We start from the raw sequence: 18,205 nt of genomic DNA on the forward strand, positions 1-18,205 counted from the left end.
CGCCGCCGCACAGTCAAGCCTCAACAAGACCTGCCAAGCAAAGTAGCCCTAGTGAATTCAACTCAATTAGGCCTAGCGTCCAGGTCACAATAACCAGAAGTTATCGGTTATCCACGGTCACATGTAACCGCATTTAACCCCCTGCATGGTGCTTCCCCAGTCAAGTCCAACATACGAGAAACGCCTCTGAGAGGTTTTGTTTCAACATTTTCTCTGGAGTCCGTGCGGGGAGAGTTGGAATATTGTGGAGAGGAGTTCCACTCTGGCGGAGAATTCCGACATGGGTCGATAAGCGTCAGCCCAAGTAGCTTGAGGCTGCTTGGCGGGATGTAGACCGTAGGGTTGATGGATATGTGCCTACGACCTTGACGTATGAATCGTGAAATGAGGAAATGATCGATGGAAGTATGGAAGGACGCCTACGAGTACATAGTACCTAGTACTTCTTTAGGTGACATGGAAGGGCAGTGAGTAGGACCGTCAACCACGATTGGAGTGCTACAATATGCTAACGCTTCACGAGGGGATTAATAATATATGTTTTACGCGAGGACATACTACATACAAGAAGCACGATCTATTCCTCATTCATCTAAGCCAACGTCGGAGTTTAAAGTTTTCGGGTTATGAAGCACGGAAAGCCAAGATACGAATATGAAAATGGACGCGGTTTATCTGTCTGGTAGAAAAGTATGAAGGACCGCATGGCCAGTCGGCACTACGCAAGTGTACGCGTAACACGAGAACTCTTGTTGAGATGCATCATTCGCTAGAATACTGCAGTCTGCACCTTGTACAACAATGGCATAGGTATTCAATATGTTTGCATACCCTAAGACTACAGGATTATGGCACTAGATGATTGCTATTGAGTCCAGAAACCCATAGCTATGGATACTCCTCATATCCGATACATAAGGTGGGCAGCAACACTGCAAAATGAGCGAGGGCGATCAAATTGCAGAATTTGCCGAATTGCAGCTCGTGATTGTTGTCATGACTCCATCGAGTCAATGGGATGATCGTGAGAAAGCCATGCCGCCTTGACCGTGCCGACAGACATCGCCATCATTGAATTCATGCGTGGACAGAACGAACATGCGTAAACTAACTTTTTTTTCAATGCCAGAAGAAGCCCATGTGTCGTGCGTCTCCAGGACCATGGAAACTACCGCCGCTTAGACAACAAACTTCGCCTTGGCCCGAGAAGTACCGGCGTGTGCGCTCTCAGTATGACCGGAGAACTCGATCTGGTCCTCTACTCGGAGGACCTCCTTGAACCGGCGACCGATGTTCTCGAGAATCTCCCTGCTCTTGGCAGGACTCCGACCCTCGGTGAGCGGGTCCCCAGGGATACTCTTGCCGGTAGTCCGCGTCCACAGGCCAATTCGGTAGAACCCCTTACGGACGTTGACCACCACACCCATGACTTCGTTGTCACCCTCATTCTCGAGCGTCTCGCCGATGGCCGCGAGTTGCGCATGCAGCCACAATTCATCGATGGGCACTGACCGCTTGTCCTTGAACTGATATGACCACTTCCCGCCGTGCTTGTTTTGCGCATCTTCCCACTCCGGACGAACGCCTTTCTTGAAGAGATGATAGTCGGCTTTTAGACCCAGTTCCGACGTTGGTGTGATGTTGTTCTGTGCAGGATATCCGTCAGCCACTGCTATAAAGGCTAGGCTCCGGCAGACTTACGTGGACGCCCCAAAACTCTTCAACCGAGCTGATTGTGACAATCTCTTTGAGCAGATCATTCCAGCTATCGCCCTGTCGAGCCATCCATATCAGTATCATCATGCTGTAGCAGATAAATCGGAAGAAAAAAACTGACTTTGCCACTTGGCGGCTTCGTAAACCAGAGTGTCCATTCATGCATCAGTGGGTGCTTGACGTTGAAGTTCTCGGGATCATGGAACACGGTGATGAGTTCCCCGTTGGTCTCTTGCTTCTTCTCCTCTTCCTTCTGCTCTTCCTTCTTCGGCTCCTCTTCTCCGTTTCGGATCTCGTTTTCGGCTGGCGCAGATTTGTTCTCCGTATCCTCCGTCATCTTGACGCTACAAGAAGATCAAAGTGGCTCTAACGCGTTCGGTTCGTCTTCGCTCGCAGGTGCACGGAAGCGAGATCAGATTTTCACTCGGTAGCGAGGTGCGGAAAGAGAGTCGGCCACGCAATTCGTGAAGCAATATCCGAAAGCAAGTGTATGCACGCAGGATAAAAAGGACGACTAATCGAATGAAATCCTGCACCAGGCAGATTAGACGGCGATGTGAAATGGATGGTCTGTCACTTGGGAAGTTTTGCTGGAGGTTGGGTAGACTTTTTTGTCATTGGCCACCAAAAGGCGGACGAGTGTTTAATCAGCCTGATTGGTCTCGTCCGCTCACTTCCGTCCAATCATATTCGACTCTCACAAAGTTCAATGGCCTGAATCGCCTGAGTGCTTCGATGATTTTTCTCCGATGAGCATTACTATCTTCCTGTACAGGTAAAGAATATATAAAACATGCTTGAACAATAGTAGCCTGAAGAATGAAGAGAAAATCCGCCCGATCCCCTGGTTCTATGAAAATAACAGTGTGCAAAACCCAAAATCGAGAGCCAACCGTGTCTGAATCTACCATGTAGAACCCAAGCCAGCCAAACCATCTAAGAAACACGATGATGCGATAATCATGATCTGCTGTTCATGTAACTCAGGTAGCAGTTCCAGCCTAGGGATCATTGTCAGTCAGTGAAATCGGAGGAAAACACGACCGTCAAACTCACCTAAACTGACGACATTGACCACGAGGACACGGTACTCAAGAGGAACCACGGAAAAGTTGATCGCTTGTACGGTAGACCAGACTCCGACGTTGGTCTTGAAAGTTGGCCAGAAGCCGTTTCGCAGCTTCTCCCACGGGTCAGAGCCTTCCATGATGGACATGGAGGTCAAGAAGCAGAAGAGATGAGTAGGGGTGAAAAGCGCCTGGTCGGCGGCCACACGGGTAGCGATCGTGGCGGCGTAGCTCTTGAACACGATGTGACGTTGCAAGACTCCGTACCAAGCCGAGGCAGCAGGGCCGAAGACGGCTGCGAGCTTGCAATTAGAATGTCGATTGATAATGGGTTGGAAGGATAGTTGATAGTACGTACCTCCGCCGTACAAGACCATGCGGCCCGTTCTTGCGTAATCGTGTTTATCTAGCCCTTTTCGATCGACCAATTGCTGTGCCAAAACATCTCCAGCACCGAAAAGAGCCTAGAGGTTCGATAAGCATCCATTGCGGATGGGTGTTCATCGGCCAAGGGGAACGCATACCGCAGTGGTGATGCTGGACGTCAGCAATGGCCGACTGGCCATCTTCGCAGAATACCTGAAACGCCGTCGTCAGCGTTGATGCAATTCGAAAAAGGGATGCATGCAGGAGCACGAACCATCGAAGTAACATTTTGAAAGCTCTGAATCAACGATCGCTCAACGTTGACGGTAAAAGTACGCAGCAAAACTGGACGAACGGTTTGATTGCAGCTAACAAAGGCTACGTCTACCAGAGAGCAGCAATGGTAAGAAAAAAATCTTTTTAATCTGAGCACATAGGGATTTGAATTGACTTCTTAACAACACCACTTCGCATCGCGACCGAGCAGACGGCGCAGAGAAGCAGCTGGGCGGATCTTACAGAAAGCTTTTATCATCCAATCAGAGACCGACTCGGTGGAAACTCCGATCTCCAAGTTTTCCACAGCTCTTCCAAGCGGGGATAGACGGAATCATGTGACATGTGACCTTAACCCCTTGTCTTTTGGGTTAGGTCTTAGGGCTTAGGGCTCGGTCTCTTAGGGCTCAATTGCTCGCTTAAGCCCACCCCCCAAGCTTGGGAAATTTCTTAGTGCCAAACCGCGCGAACAGTAATCGTGACCTCGGTCAGTCGACGACAACCATCCGAACTTAGGACGTTCCCTCGCCCCCTTCGAACTGCCATACGTATCAATCATGGCTGACGCTGCTCGTGGACGTGGAGGATTCGGTTCGCGCGGTGATCGTGGCCGTGGCCGTGGTCGTCGTGGCCGTCGCGGCGGCGGCAAGAGCGAGGAGAAGGAATGGCAGCCCGTCACCAAGCTGGGCCGTCTCGTCAAGGCCGGCAAGATCCAGTCGATGGAGCAGATTTATCTGCACTCGTTGCCGGTCAAGGAGTACCAGATTGTCGACTGGTTTCTGCCGAAGCTGAAGGATGAGGTTATGAAGGTACGGGCTCTACAAGATCGATTGATTTCTGTTGCGCCGGGTTGAAGCGCGCAAAGTGGAGAAAATCGCGCGGATTTCTGCTTGCAGGCGACTATGTGAGAGCGATTGCTAAGATATTTAACTCTACAGATCAAACCCGTCCAGAAGCAGACTCGTGCCGGTCAACGGACCCGTTTCAAGGCCATTGTCGTCATTGGCGACTCGGAGGGCCACGTCGGTCTCGGAATCAAGACCTCCAAGGAGGTTGCTACCGCCATTCGTGCGGCTATCATTCTTGCCAAGCTCAGCGTTCTGCCCGTCCGGAGAGGATACTGGGGTAACAACCTGGGTGAGCCTCACTCGCTGGCCACGAAGCAGAGCGGCAAGTGCGGTTCGGTCACTGTCCGAGTATGTTTCCCCCGTTCGCTCTTAATGCAATTGCGAATTGTTTGTTCGCTAACGTTGTCCAGCTCATCCCTGCTCCCCGCGGCACCGGCCTGGTTGCCTCCCCGGCCGTCAAGCGTCTGCTCCAGCTGGCCGGTATCCAAGACGCTTACACCTCGTCGTCCGGCTCGACAAAGACCCTCGAGAACACTCTCAAGGCCACTTTCATGGCTGTCGCCAACACTTACGGTTTCCTGACCCCGAACTTGTGGAAGGAGACCAAGCTCACTCGCAGCCCGTTGGACGAGTTCAGCGATGTTCTGCGCGAGGGCAAGCGGTTCTAAGCGTGATGGACGTGTGGATGAAATGCATGTTGATTATTTAATGGCCGGAGTATGAATTTGTTATCGGTTCAATAAAATTTCCCTTGCCCTGACATCATTCATTCCTCTGAATTGGTCCATAACAGCTGTAGTCGGAGGGAACGCACGCTTTGACCTCGGGTTCATTTGCCATTGGGAATCTTGTCCGTGATCTCAGCCTACAGATTTTGATTGTGTCGAAGCGGAGTATCCAATGTCGGGGGGCAACGACTTCAAGTACTGTAGTACTATCCATTATTTTCTCATCGCAGCTACCTCTCGAGGTATAGACAATCAACATAGATCATCCAGGCAAGCAATCTGCGCAATAAACAAACACATCCTTTTTTGCGTCCAAGACTATACTATTCATCCTATTCATCAAGTTCCATCTCCTTGCTTTCGTCCATTTATTATTTACTCTGACGAGGGTCTCCGAACCTTAGATGACGGGCCCGACGACCGGGAGTTCACCATTTAGGCGCCCTCATTGTCGCCGACGCGAATGGTTCCCTCCGGACTATATCCATGGGCCCAGAACCCGTCGACGGAGATTTGTCTGAATAACCTGATTAACAAGTATTTCCATATCGAGAAACAGCAAACTTACGCCTCGGAGCTATCATGACCGACAATGAGCCAGAAGCCCATCAAGCCCTGGGTTAAGACATCTACAATGGCAAACAGAATGATTTCCGCATCGACACTGATTTTGCGAGCCAGCGGTGACGACGCCACAGCACTGAGAAAGAAACAATATATCAGTCGCAAACCCGAGGGTCTCAAAAAGGATTAGTAGAACGTACATTAACAGCAACACACCCGCCAACAACTTGGCCGTCACAAACGCGCTATAAAACGTCTGCGTCTGGCCACTCCGTCTGCGCACGGCTCGATGGCCATTGAACCCAATCTGGTAGACCAGGACCAGGAATGCGATGCAGCTAATCGCATACCACGCCCAGCGCTTCCCATGCAAGGCAAAGATACCCACGTACGCTGCCACGTACAGGATTAGGTCCGCGACAATGGCCACGAATAGGTTTGCGCCAGGCAGGCCGCCGATAAACGCAATGTTGAGCACTTGCAGCGGGGTGGTCAGAATCCATTTCAGATAGTGCGCCCAGAAGATTTGTCGGGAGATTTGCTGGTAGGTGTCGGGCACGTGCTTGTGTTTCTCATGGATGTAGGACTGGCGCCAGGTGATGCCTTGGCCGGTGGCCATGGCCATGTAGGCGAGGAAGGAGATGGTGGTGATGGTTGCGACGAGGGTGTGGAGGAGGCGTTTTTCCTGTTGGCACTTTCGTGTCAGCTGTTGTTATTGCTTATGGGTCGTGAGAGCTTGAATATTCAAACGAACCCTGGTTACTCTCGTAGCCAACGAGTAGAAACAAAGGGAGGAAATCCCCATGAGGACCGTGACAACCCTATAGGCATCACGGCGTACCAGGTTAGCATACACCAGTCCAATCCAGGGCGATTTATGACAAAGGAACCCACCATAGTGTCCGTTGTCCGGTGGCATGGATATTCTGCAACACCGGCGGTTCGGTAGGAATCACGGTGGGAACCGGGCCAACCGACGTGGTTGGAGTCGGGAGCGGCACGGTGATGGTATTCTTGAACATGATCGAGTCTTGAATTGGTAACATTTGCATCTTTTCTCCGGGTTATCTTTTCGATGATCCTGATCTTAGATATGTCGGGTGAGCTTCTGGAGAGATCTAAATGCTTCCTACGCAATGGTTAAGTACTGCCTACCTATACAGCCACATTCTTTGCCGTTTTCGATCCATTGATGACGACACCGTGGAAGCAAGGGACCAATGGCTTCTATCCATGGAACTTAGTTCTAAAGCAAAAGCTCTTGATTTGTGTACTGGACTACACTTTGTCTTGTGTGTGGTTGAATGGATTGCTGCACCGGACGCGCCAAGGGAGTTAGGGTTTGACGCATCAATCAAGTACCAAAGGTGTAGAACTGCCACAACTTGCACGATATGGAGGTTCTCTTTCGTTCTTGCTCATTTGCATTGAAAAACTGGACAGGATTAATAGACAACTGTCAATCGCCTGTTATTGCTCGTTGATCCGCGTGACCTGCTCGGGGGTAACCACCATCGTCATCATTACGTACTCAGCGAGGGCAGCCCGGCTGATGTCCACTCCAAGGACTCTACCTACCTTAGGTACGTACTACTATGCAAACAAATCTACCTACGCCATATAATCAGGGATCATGGATTGGAATAAGCTTGATCAATCTATACGTGGGTATTGTACAGTCTAGTATACATGTAGATCATCACCGACCACAAAAACTCACGCCGGCGCCTCCGCATCAAGCTGGCGGATAACATCTTCACACCGCCCACACAACGCATCATCCGTCGCCGGCTGCGGCACCAAGTACCGCCAGCACCGCGGACACTTACCCTCCAACGGGGCATACACATGCACAGTCCCCTTCTTGCCATCCGACAGCTCAAACTCCCGCGTGTAACTCCATTCCGCCGTGGCGATCCCCTCAGGCAACACTTCACCATCAGTGCCGACAGTGACGGAAGACACGACGAAGAAATCAGGGAGTTCGGGGAGATATCGCTGCAACACAGAGGTGCCCACAGCGGAGTCACCGGGGACCTGAATGTGCACGAACGATTGTAGTGATGAACCCATCTGCTTCAGAGACCGAGCGTTCTCCTGCACCGCCTTGATGGCTGCGTTGATGGCCATCAGGTCGACGTAATCCTTTTCAAGAGTCTCGTTGTACCATTCTGTCGGCGGGGTGCGCGCGACTCGTCGGAGCGGGTGCTCCCATTGCGATTTAACGTAGTCCGAACTGTGCTCCCACGACTCCTCCACGAGGAGTGGCGTAAAGGGGGCCAGGAGCTCTTGCAGATGGGTATAGATGTGGAACAAAGTCGTTTGTGCGGCGCGTCGGCTGCGGCTATCTTCGGCCTCTGTGTACAGGCGGTCCTTGATGGTCTCCATGTAGAACGCGGAGAAGTCCATGTTGGCCCAGCGGTTCAGGGCGTTGATTGCACGGTAAAACTCGAACTTATCGCTCGCGGCTCGACACGTTTCGACCAAACTCGCGAGGTGCATCAGGGCCAGGCGATCCGTCTTATGCAGTTCGGGGTAGGGTTTCATATGCTTGCTGGGATCAAAGTCGGCCAACGCGCCGAGGAGAACCTTGAACGTCACTCGGTACTTGTGCAGGCTAGTGTGCACGGTCTGCAGGACCTGCTGCCCGATCATCACGTCCCGCGTGTAGTCACTGCTGGCGACCCAGAGTCGGAGGGCGTCCGGACCTAGGGCATCATACACCGGACCTTGATTATCAGCTTGTTGGTTCTTGTTCTTGTTTCTCTTCTTTTGTTTCAGGGGGGGCAGCAGCGTGCCGTTGACGATCTCGCTCGGGGCAATGACATTCCCAACTGACTTGCTCATCTTGCGCGCGTCCTGATCCAGGGTGAAGCCGTGTGTAATAAGATACTTGAAGGGTGCTTTCGCGGCAGCCGGTTCCACGCCCGAGGAGAGTTGGTGCGCGATGTACGTCAGCAGCCCGGATTGGAACCATCCTCGGTGCTGATCGCTGCCTTCCAGGTAGATATCTGCAGGTCGATCTTTACCCGGCGCTGCGTTCTCAACTTGCGTCCAGCTGGTGCCGCTGTCGAACCAAACGTCCATTGTATCCATGCCACGACGGTAGGCCTTGCCCCGGAGTGATGGAGGAATCCAAGCAACATCGTCCGGTGCGTCGGTCCACCACGCATCAATGCCGCGCTCATCAATGACCTTCATGATGTGCTGCACGCTCTCCTTAGAAAGCACAGCCTCGCCCGTCTCGCAGTCATACAGGGTCGGGATGGGAACACCCCACGCCCGCTGACGCGAGATACACCACTCTGTACGGTTCTTCACAAAGTTCTCCAGACGATTCTGTCCCGACGCCGGAATGAAGTTGACATCCGACAGCGAGACTACCGCAGCATCGCGGATGTCCGCAACGTTGGCAAACCATTGCTCCGTAGCGCGAACGATCACGGGGCGTTTAGACCGCCAGTCGTAAGGATATTTGTGCTGGTAGTCATACGAGTGGAGGAGCAGCTGCTGAGAGGCGATGTACTCCAATACGGCGGAGTTTCCGTCGTCAAGCACGCTCTTACCCGCGAAGCGACCTGGATCGCTGGGCATCGCTTGGGAAGTAAAGCAGCCTTGGTCGTCCACGGGCGCGAATGCCTGAATATTCCGGGCAAGGCAGGCCTCGTAATCCTCCATACCATGACCGGGCGCACAGTGCACAAGACCAGATCCCGAGTCCGCGGCCACGAAATCCGCCGCGATGATCGGTTGCTGATCAATCCCAGGACGTTCGAAGAGTGGCCGATAAGTCGTCTGTCCAGAGAGGTCCGAACCAGGTATGGCGCCGAGTTCCAGAACCGGGAGATCCTCCTGCAGCATTTCCCGCAGGTAGTCTACGCGCGAACTGGCAACAAGGAGCTGTCCGTGCTTGGCTGACTGCGCGACAACGTACTCGAGATCCCCACCCACCGCAATTGCCGCATTCGCAGGCAGCGTCCACGGCGTAGTGGTCCAAATCACAGCGCTCAACCGCGAAGGATCAACCGCAGGATTCTGCCTCAGCCGCTGCGGGATCTGCACAAGCGGAAACCGCACCAACGCTGCCCTGGAGATGTGATCCTCCTTGTACTCCAGTTCGGCTTCGGCCAGCGCTGTCCGCGTTGACGGTGACCAGTACACGGGCTTGAAACGTCGGTAGATCAAGCCTCGATCTACCATTTCACGGAACACGCTCAGCTGTTTCATTTCAAACCCCTTGTCCATCGTCTTCCAATGGCCTTCCCAATCTGCCATGACACCCCATGACTTGAACCCTTCCATTTGCTCGTGAACCGTTTTCTCGGCCAATTCGCGCGCCGCTTTCCGGATTTCCGCCGCGGTTGGAGTCTTCGTCTCCGCGACTCCGTCCCGTTGTCCATTCCATGCCTGCAGAGCCTTCAACTCAATTGGCAGCCCATGGCAATCCCAGCCGGGGACGTAGTGTATCCTTCGACCTCGCGCGAGTTGCGTTCGGTTGATGATGTCCTTGAGGATCTTGTTCAGCGCGTGGCCGACATGCAGCTCGCCATTCGCGTACGGCGGCCCATCGTGGAGTATAAAGGTGTCATCGGCCGATCGTGCCCGCCGTTGCCACGCATAGAGCTCGTCTGTGCATCGGCGCAGGTATTTTGCTTGATCGGCTGCGGAGACTCGGGCGGGAAAGGTTGAGCGTGGTAGTTTGAGCGTGGACGACCAGGAGCGCGCCAGAGTAGAGGACGCGGTAGTCGCGGCGCGTTCCGTCATTCTATCATTATCCCTGAATCATGAAAAACGTGTTGATTTGCGCATAGGGCGCTTCGTCTTGTTCAAGTTGACCCATCGCGCAGAGATCTAGAAAAATGGTAATAATACATGGTGATACCTGAAAACTCGGGATTTATGCGGGCAAAAGTATGGTAATCTTGTCACAGAATGTAATCCACCGGTAACCATTAGTCATGACAATGATTCACGTCGTTGTACCTAACGAGTTGTATCGCAGAACCCTCAAATAAATCTCTAATTGCAAAAGCACCCCTGCGCCCAACGCCAATGTCCCACTGGAATATCGTACTCAATAAATCGTCAAGCAACTGATGGCCCCATTCTTCAACACCTCAAAGAGCAAGCCGGGAAATCCATACAATTCCGTATTTCCGAGGCCATGCGCACCGTCCTGGCCTGGCGGCACGGATCGCTGTTTGCCTCCGGCGCTTTCCTCCCATCCACCAAGAAACTCGACACTACTCTCAGGGCTGTTGCCCCAGCCTCGGTTCAAGACCATCCCTCGATTGAGGGCCTCCTCGTCAGCTGGACTCGCATATGACCCTCTCCATACCTCCTTTAACCGCCTGGAGACGTCATCGTAATGGGATTCTGATGTGATGACGTCGTTTTCAGAGCTGAGGATGATCTTCCAGCGGCTTCGCCGGTGGCGGTTGAATGGATATGAGCCGGGAACATTCCCATGAAGTATCAATTTGGTGACGGTCAAGTTGCTTGAAGGGGGTGGTGGCGACCGATCAGGAATATTGGAGCCCGGGAAAGGTGGCCCAGAAGCAGTTGGATACGAAATGAACGCATCGAAACCGTGATGGAAGTAATTGAGGAAACACTCCGTAGGCAGCGAGGATGGATCGGCATTCGACGGAGACATATCATCATCCGAGTCATCACTGATGCTGTTATTCGACGACTGATCGGTATCTGCTGTATCCAGTGTTTGGCCTGGCGGTGGGCTCATTGGATGCGAGCGCAAAGCACCGGGAGCGCCATGAATCGAAATCCGACGGTCGCTTCTCCGGTATATCGCGTCAGGTGAACCCAGCTCTGCAATGAGATCCTGTGGTGTGGTCTCAGAAAGAGTGATCTTGAAGGGCGGACTCGACCGTCGAACGACTTCGATCTGTCCCGCTCCGTAAATCTTGATCTCCTCAACCTCGTCCGGAACTCCTTCTTTAGGCTTTCCAATCAGCGTTGGCGACCTGGGATACTGTGGAGTAATCGTAAACAACTGTGTCCGGGCTTCAGCCCACGAGGGGCCTTGAAAGATGGCCATCGAGGTTGCCGGCAACGCTGCCGACGAGGACAACAGCGCTACGAAGTCGCACTGTTCGGACCATGCCGAATGCTGTAGCGGAAACGAAAACGCAACGCCAGGGTACGAGAGCACGTAGGTTCCATACGGTGAACCGTCCGTTGGTGGGATATATTCTCCCGGATAGGATGGCCCGAATAGGCGGTTATACACATGGCGAAACGTCGGTCCTGAAGATGGGCCCTGTCGATCCTGCGACTTGGACGTCTTAACCACTTCGTTGTTCTTATATACCAACGGTGTTTTGTGAAAATCCAACACCTCGATCAGACGTAGCCGCTGGTCCGGGCCATCGAAGCGCAGTCGCAGACCATTTGGCGGCAAAGTCAGGACCACAGGTTCAGCCAACGGCCTTGTCGGAGAGTACGCGACATCAATCGCGGGATACGTCTGAGGACGCGACTTGAGCCGACTCAGGACGTTATGCAGTGAGCTTCCCAGGGCTGCCAAATCCACTCGATTAGAGCATGCACACTACGGGCTTGGGAACGTGTACTTGCTTAAGAAACCCAGCCCCTTGCCTGGGAACACTTGCAATGGCGCGGCCGTCCTTGCGGTGGACATGGCGGGCCAGCTATCGGTACATGACGGAATGCGAACGGCAAAGTTGACTAGCGGAGGACGTAATCGTTCCAACACTCTTATCAGCGTTGAGTTACAAAAACCAGATATGGTGTCGAAGATCGAAAGTCGCCTCGACTTCTCGACTCAACCCCGACATGAGATCAACAGTCGATCATGTGAGGGGCCCTTGTGACTCGCGTACACCGCCTGTTTGCTGCCGGATTTACCTCACCGCCTTCAGTTTTACGCGCTGGTCCAGGCGTCTGCGCTAGTCCGTTTTTGTTTGTTTACAGTTTCCCTAACAAGGTTTGTCGGCAACAAAATACTGTATGCACGAAGACCAAACCATTGATCGCTGCATCAAGGGAGGGTCCACCCCTGTCATGGAAACTTTTATTTCAGTTCTATCTTGATAGCACTTTACGAAGCATATCTAGTACGCGCAGTCAATTACTTCGAGCTGCAACAATATGCCGCCGCAGCAACGGCCCGGTAGCGGGCTTGCGGCGAAGAAGCCTGCCACGCGACAAGCTCCGCGGCGAATAGGGTCGACCACGACGGAACGAGTGCAATCACCGGCGAATCCTCTGAAGCCGACAAACGCCAATGCTGTGCGCGCGATCAAGTCCCCTACCTCACAGTCGGTCGCCGGCGCGAAGCGAAAAGAACGCGACTTCGAGCCGGCGATGGGTGAAGACACGAGTATCCATGTGGTGGTTCGTTCGCGCGGGCGGAACGAGCGGGAGACGAAAGAGAACAGCGCCGTCGTAGTGTCGGTGGACGGTGTTAAAGGGAAGACGATTGAAGTGTCCATGGGCCCGAATGCGCTCAGCAATAAGACATACCACTTTGACCGAGTCTTTTCTCCGGCTGCGGATCAGGCGACCGTTTTTGAGGAGGTCGTTGCCCCAATGTTGAACGAGGTAAATAGAGGCGCGTTTTTTCTCAGATGCGGATAGACTGATGAATGCCAGATGTTGTCCGGTTACAACTGCACGATCTTTGCCTACGGGCAGACAGGCACGGGCAAGACATACACGATGTCAGGCGACATGACGGATACGTTGGGGATTTTGTCCGACAATGCCGGTATAATTCCCCGCGTGTTGTATGCGCTATTCCAGAAGCTCGAAGATACCGAGCATACAGTCAAGTGCTCGTTCATTGAACTGTACAATGAGGAGCTGCGAGATCTGTTGTCGTACGATGAGAAATCGAACCTCAAGATCTACGATAACGAGAACAAAAAGGGCCAAGCCAACAGTACTATGGTCCAAGGAATGGAGGAAACATACATTGAATCTGCATCAGCTGGAATCAAACTGCTTCAGAAGGGGAGCCACCGACGACAGGTTGCTGCAACGAAATGCAATGACCTTAGTTCTCGGAGTCATACAATTTTCACGATTACAACGCAAGTGAAACGAACAACGGACACAGGTGAGGAGTACATCTGCCAGGGCAAGCTGAACCTCGTTGATCTCGCCGGGAGCGAGAACATTCAGCGAAGTGGCGCCGACAGCAAGCGTGCGGCGGAGGCAGGTCTGATCAACAAGAGCCTTCTTACATTGGGCCGCGTCATCAACGCTCTGGTCGACAAGAGTCCTCACATTCCCTATAGAGAGTCGAAGCTCACTCGTCTTCTTCAAGACTCTCTCGGTGGTCAGACAAAGACTTGCATCATTGCCACGGTGTCGCCAGCGCGGTCGAATCTGGAAGAGACCATCTCGACGCTGGATTATGCTTTCCGGGCCAAGAACATCCGCAACAAGCCCCAAATAAACTCGACGCTTCCGAAGAAAACCGTGCTCAACGAGCTAACCGTCGAGATCGAGAAGCTGAAGAGCGAGCTCATAGCGACAAGGCATCGAAACGGCGTCTATCTTCCCACGGAGACCTATGAGGAGCTGAAGGTGGAGAGCGAATCGCGGCGGATCATCAACGAGGAACAGAGGGCCAAGATCGAGAGTATGGAGGCAAGTCTCAAGCATAAACTCCAAGAGCTCTTCACCTTGACGAGCAACTTCAACAACCTGAAGCAGGAAAACAAGGAGACGCGCGAGAAACTCGAACAGACGAATGATCTCCTGGAGAAGACGGAGATTATCCTTCAAGATACCCGGAAGCAACTTGAGCAGGAGGAGATGCTGCGCAAAGCCCATCAAGAGACCGAAGAGCAGTTGCATGGTATCGGGTCAGATCTGTTGTCCAAACTGGAAAAAACCGTAGAGCACGTCAACGGCCTGCATAACAAATTGCGACGAACATCTGACCTCTCGAAACTCAATCGAGAAACGTGGGAGGCATCGACCGCCGATGTTGTTGACGTGACAAGGTTGGTGGACAACAGATTCGATGCTTTTCAAACTCAGCACTCGGCGTTGATCGAAAGCCTGGCCCAGAGAATTACAAGCTTTGTTGCGTCGGAACTGCAGAACGTGGATCGTAATCAATCCAAGCTGGCAGAATACAACTCTCTACTCAACGAGACGGAGGGTCGCGTTGCGCAGCAGGCTTCCCAGGCCCGCGATGAGATGAATGGGGTGCTCGAAGAGATCAAAGTCTTGAGGGAAGATGTCAAGCAGAAGGTTGGTGAGGGCTTGAATGGGTTGTCTACGGCTGCGGAACGGATCTCGAAGGAAGTTATTGGTGAACTCGTTGACTTTCATGCAAAGGTATGTTTTTAAAGAGGCTGTTTCCAAGTTCTGATACTGATTTCAATAGCTGCATGCGTCGTATAGCTCCCTTGGAAATGAGCTCAAGATGATGTTTGAAAAGTTGGTCGAGCATATCAGGTCGCAGAAAACGGAGCTTGATGAGCTGCGAGATGCTCTTCTGAAGGCAAACGAACAGACTATTGAGGCCAATCGGACAGCTTCAAGTGAGCTGCAAAGAGCATTGGAGGAGGAGCGGGAGCAGGCGGCGCTGGATCAAGCTAAGCTGCTCTCACAGATAAAAGAACTCGTTGAAGAGTCGGCCCAAGCTCAGAGGACCCGGCTGAGGAACAGAGTGAACCGAATAACATTAAACATTACATCCTCTGGTGCGAGTCTCGAGGCCGCTAGTCGGACGTATCGAGAAGGGATGGATGGTTGGGTTCAGAGGGAGGACGATCTGGTCCAAGAAGTCACTGCAACACGGGATTCCATCAAGAATCGCATGCAGAGTGATTGGACGGTAAGTTATCATGGCCTGTCTCGTAGGCGCCCTATACTCATGACGTGCAGACCTTCGAACAACGCAACGAGGCCATTCAAAAAGCAACAGAAGCCGTGCATGAGGAGACGATCAAGATTGTGGATGCTCAGATGCAGGGCATGGCGACGCAGATGGAAGCTCTAGACGATTTTGTCACGCGAGCACGGTCTCAGAATGACAGCCATTATGAGGCGCACATGGGTAATCTTCAAGAATTGACCGGGGCAGTCCGAGGGTCCTACGAGGCCATTGAAGCCGAGTCGGTCAGCTTTAGCGGGCGAATGCGCAGCATCGGAGCCGAAGTTGGTCAGAAACGGAAAGCCATCGATGAAGTCGTCACTCCGTTCTCCACAGAAGTCCGGCAATCACTGGAGGATCTGAGAAACAACATCCAAGCGGCTCCCATGGCGGAATACGAACCCACTGGAACGACCCCCCCTCGGACGACCTACGAATACCCAACCATTCTCCCACGGACCGAATCGCACACGAGTCTGCTCGCCAGGTTCAAGCAGGCACAGCACCAACAATCCCCGGAGACCCTGGAGTCATTGGATGGTGAAGAACCGGGCCCAAACAACCACGTCTTGGGATCGCCGTCAAAGACTCGGGTCTATCATGATCACACAGAGGACGAGGTAGGAGCGCAACCTTCTTCTACCACCACCCAACCCGCACCCTTGGCATCATCATCCAACACGGGACTTAGGGAGGTCGACGTAAACGTCGCCGCGAGGCCACCTAGCTCTAGCACCGTCGGCAGCGGATACCCGATAGCGAAGATGACTACCACGGACGAGGCCTCTACAAAGCACAAACTTTTCAGGAACAGAGATGAAGAGGACACCGCCAACGAGGACGAGGACATAGCCGACGAGGAGCTGGCACCCCCTCCAGCAAAGAAGCAAAAGCGGTCTTTGGAGAGCAGACTGCCGCAGAAGAAAATCACTACTCGACGGATAGCTGCAGCTGGCGGGATTCTTCCACTCGAGGGGAGGGAGAATGACCCGGTGATGTCTACTACTGGCGTTACAGGAGCGCGAAGACTACGGAGTCATCCGTCTTCTGGGTGATACCCTAACTATTTTGGTTTTGTTTGGTGGTGATTCGCTATACATAGTGTGTGTTTGGCGCATGGAGTGGCCTTCTTTAGTTGTTCTCTTTCTTTGGTCTGATCGATTTGGAATATTGTATTGTATTGCACATGGAAGAGGGTTGGGTTGTTTGGACTGGCTCTGTATACCCCTTTTTTGTGCTTCCCTTCTGTCGTTCTAATCTATTGTTGTTGTTGTTGTCATCGTTGTCTATCTGGTCTGGTAGTATAGAGTCCGAACATGGCGAATGGTTTCGGACAGCCACAAGCTTATCGAGACTACGAATCCTAGTTGAAAAGGAAGATTCATTCCCATAATCATCGAAGTGTCATGACATCGTAAGTCCTGTATGTCTATGACAAAGGCTAAAGCAATCAGTGGAGCTATTTTACTCTTCTTGCTGTTGCTCATGTCTAGATTCCGATCCTAAACGTCTCTGCTGCGCCTGCGCCTCCTCCCCAGTCTCGGCCGTCTCTTCTTGCGACGGGGACGGCAGGAAGTCGTGTCCACCGGCCTCAATTACCCGGCGCAGCTCCCCCATGCGTTTCTCAAATTGCTCCATCATTTCCTCCAGGGTCTGGCTTGTATCGTGGTTGTCCTTCGCCGTGGTGTGGATCTCGCGCGGGAAGCATGATGTCCCCTCGATGCGCAGCATGAGCGTGCCGCCGGATGCGTCGTCGGCGTTCTCCGGAGCGTCGAACGTTGGAGCGGGGCTGAGCTGGGCGTCGAGGACTTGCCAATCCGATGAAAGACTATGTGCGGACGTGATTCGATATCCCAGATTTGCCTGTTGCTGTGGTTTCTGCTGGGCCGGGGAGCTCGACATGTGCGTTGTGCCGGTGCCCGCCGACGTGGCGAACTGGCCCTCTGGCACGCTAGTATTAGTAGGTTCCACGTCAAGGATGATGTAGCGTTCCTTGACGCCAGGGACGGGTGGCGGGAGGAAGGTTGGAGGGGGCTTGTTGTTGCTTCCTTGGGAGTCTTCTGATTCACCATGCGCGGACGCCCGCGGCGGCAACGGGGCGGCGTCTCCCATTTCCAGCGCGCGCATAGACGCTTCGGTCAGAATCTCCGGATCGTCATCCGAGAAGATGTAGTGCACAGTCGGATGGTGGTAGTCGGACGAGTGAGCATCCTCGATCAGCGTGAAGAATGGGCGGAAGAAGTTGGGCTCTGCCCTGCCGCTGCCGGTGGGCACGGCTTGTTCCGGCTGCTCCTCTGAAGCATCCTCTGCTCGCTGATGATCCGTGCGGACGGCGGGCTCTGTCGTCGTCTCATGGTGTTTTGGTTGTCGAGGTTGCTCGGTTCCGTTGGGTCGGGTTTGTTGGTGGATTGGAGCGTTAGTGCCAAGGAACTGTTTGGACGACGTTGACGACGACAAGCCCAGGGGATGGCGTTTCGGTAAAGACATTTCCGATGCTATGACCTCCTACATGGCTGGGACTGTGGCCCATGTAGTACGGTGCATGCTTTTTTAATCCAGGGGACGTGAAATCAGATGCGGAGAAACATTGAGAGCTTGGTCCAGACTTCCAGGAGCTACATCGTCACGTGATTTACGACAGGGCCCGGAAACAGCTCGTCACCAAGCTGATGAACGCGATCGACATGGAAAAATAGGTCGTATGCATGCCAGGTATCAAATGCAGCTAGATGTACATGCCGGTAGAAGAAATCATGCGCAGGG

General features: G+C 53.0%; 8 protein-coding genes across 8 annotated transcripts; 2 read left to right on the top strand and 6 right to left on the bottom strand.

The window, feature by feature from the left end:
• Positions 1-1,178: 1,178 nt before the first annotated feature.
• VTN31DRAFT_355 (uncharacterized protein) lies at positions 1,179-2,053 on the bottom strand (the record flags this gene model as incomplete). The annotated part of the gene is made up of 3 exons (XM_069403841.1): positions 1,179-1,646; positions 1,702-1,773; positions 1,838-2,053. The coding sequence occupies 3 exons, from the start codon at positions 2,051-2,053 to the stop codon at positions 1,179-1,181; spliced, it is 756 nt and encodes a 251-aa protein (XP_069263211.1).
• A 623-nt stretch (positions 2,054-2,676) lies between these two features.
• VTN31DRAFT_356 (uncharacterized protein) lies at positions 2,677-3,437 on the bottom strand (the record flags this gene model as incomplete). Its single annotated transcript, XM_069403852.1, has 5 exons — positions 2,677-2,717; positions 2,773-3,078; positions 3,142-3,247; positions 3,308-3,362; positions 3,424-3,437. 5 exons carry the CDS (start codon positions 3,435-3,437, stop codon positions 2,677-2,679), a joined length of 522 nt encoding a protein of 173 aa, XP_069263212.1.
• Positions 3,438-3,982: 545 nt separating this feature from the next.
• Positions 3,983-4,941, top strand: VTN31DRAFT_357 (40S ribosomal protein uS5; the record flags this gene model as incomplete). The annotated part of the gene is made up of 3 exons (XM_069403863.1): positions 3,983-4,234; positions 4,364-4,621; positions 4,684-4,941. The coding sequence occupies 3 exons, from the start codon at positions 3,983-3,985 to the stop codon at positions 4,939-4,941; spliced, it is 768 nt and encodes a 255-aa protein (XP_069263213.1).
• A 495-nt stretch (positions 4,942-5,436) lies between these two features.
• On the bottom strand, positions 5,437-6,587 carry VTN31DRAFT_358 (uncharacterized protein; the record flags this gene model as incomplete). The annotated part of the gene is made up of 5 exons (XM_069403874.1): positions 5,437-5,518; positions 5,570-5,701; positions 5,766-6,250; positions 6,320-6,386; positions 6,460-6,587. The coding sequence occupies 5 exons, from the start codon at positions 6,585-6,587 to the stop codon at positions 5,437-5,439; spliced, it is 894 nt and encodes a 297-aa protein (XP_069263214.1).
• Positions 6,588-7,281: 694 nt separating this feature from the next.
• VTN31DRAFT_359 (uncharacterized protein) lies at positions 7,282-10,329 on the bottom strand (the record flags this gene model as incomplete). Its single annotated transcript, XM_069403885.1, has 1 exon — positions 7,282-10,329. The coding sequence occupies one exon, from the start codon at positions 10,327-10,329 to the stop codon at positions 7,282-7,284; it is 3,048 nt and encodes a 1,015-aa protein (XP_069263215.1).
• A 310-nt stretch (positions 10,330-10,639) lies between these two features.
• On the bottom strand, positions 10,640-12,226 carry VTN31DRAFT_360 (uncharacterized protein; the record flags this gene model as incomplete). The annotated part of the gene is made up of 2 exons (XM_069403897.1): positions 10,640-12,105; positions 12,163-12,226. 2 exons carry the CDS (start codon positions 12,224-12,226, stop codon positions 10,640-10,642), a joined length of 1,530 nt encoding a protein of 509 aa, XP_069263216.1.
• Positions 12,227-12,696: 470 nt separating this feature from the next.
• On the top strand, positions 12,697-16,169 carry VTN31DRAFT_361 (uncharacterized protein; the record flags this gene model as incomplete). Its single annotated transcript, XM_069403908.1, has 5 exons — positions 12,697-13,149; positions 13,201-14,901; positions 14,951-15,403; positions 15,454-16,062; positions 16,134-16,169. 5 exons carry the CDS (start codon positions 12,697-12,699, stop codon positions 16,167-16,169), a joined length of 3,252 nt encoding a protein of 1,083 aa, XP_069263217.1.
• Positions 16,170-16,906: 737 nt separating this feature from the next.
• VTN31DRAFT_362 (uncharacterized protein) lies at positions 16,907-17,929 on the bottom strand (the record flags this gene model as incomplete). Its single annotated transcript, XM_069403919.1, has 1 exon — positions 16,907-17,929. One exon carries the CDS (start codon positions 17,927-17,929, stop codon positions 16,907-16,909), a length of 1,023 nt encoding a protein of 340 aa, XP_069263218.1.
• Between the last annotated feature and the right edge of the window lie 276 nt (positions 17,930-18,205).

This window comes from Thermomyces dupontii (genome assembly GCF_041956625.1).
Source record: "Thermomyces dupontii strain NRRL 2155 unplaced genomic scaffold VTN31scaffold_1, whole genome shotgun sequence".
In the NCBI taxonomy this organism is placed as follows: domain Eukaryota; kingdom Fungi; phylum Ascomycota; class Eurotiomycetes; order Eurotiales; family Trichocomaceae; genus Thermomyces; species Thermomyces dupontii.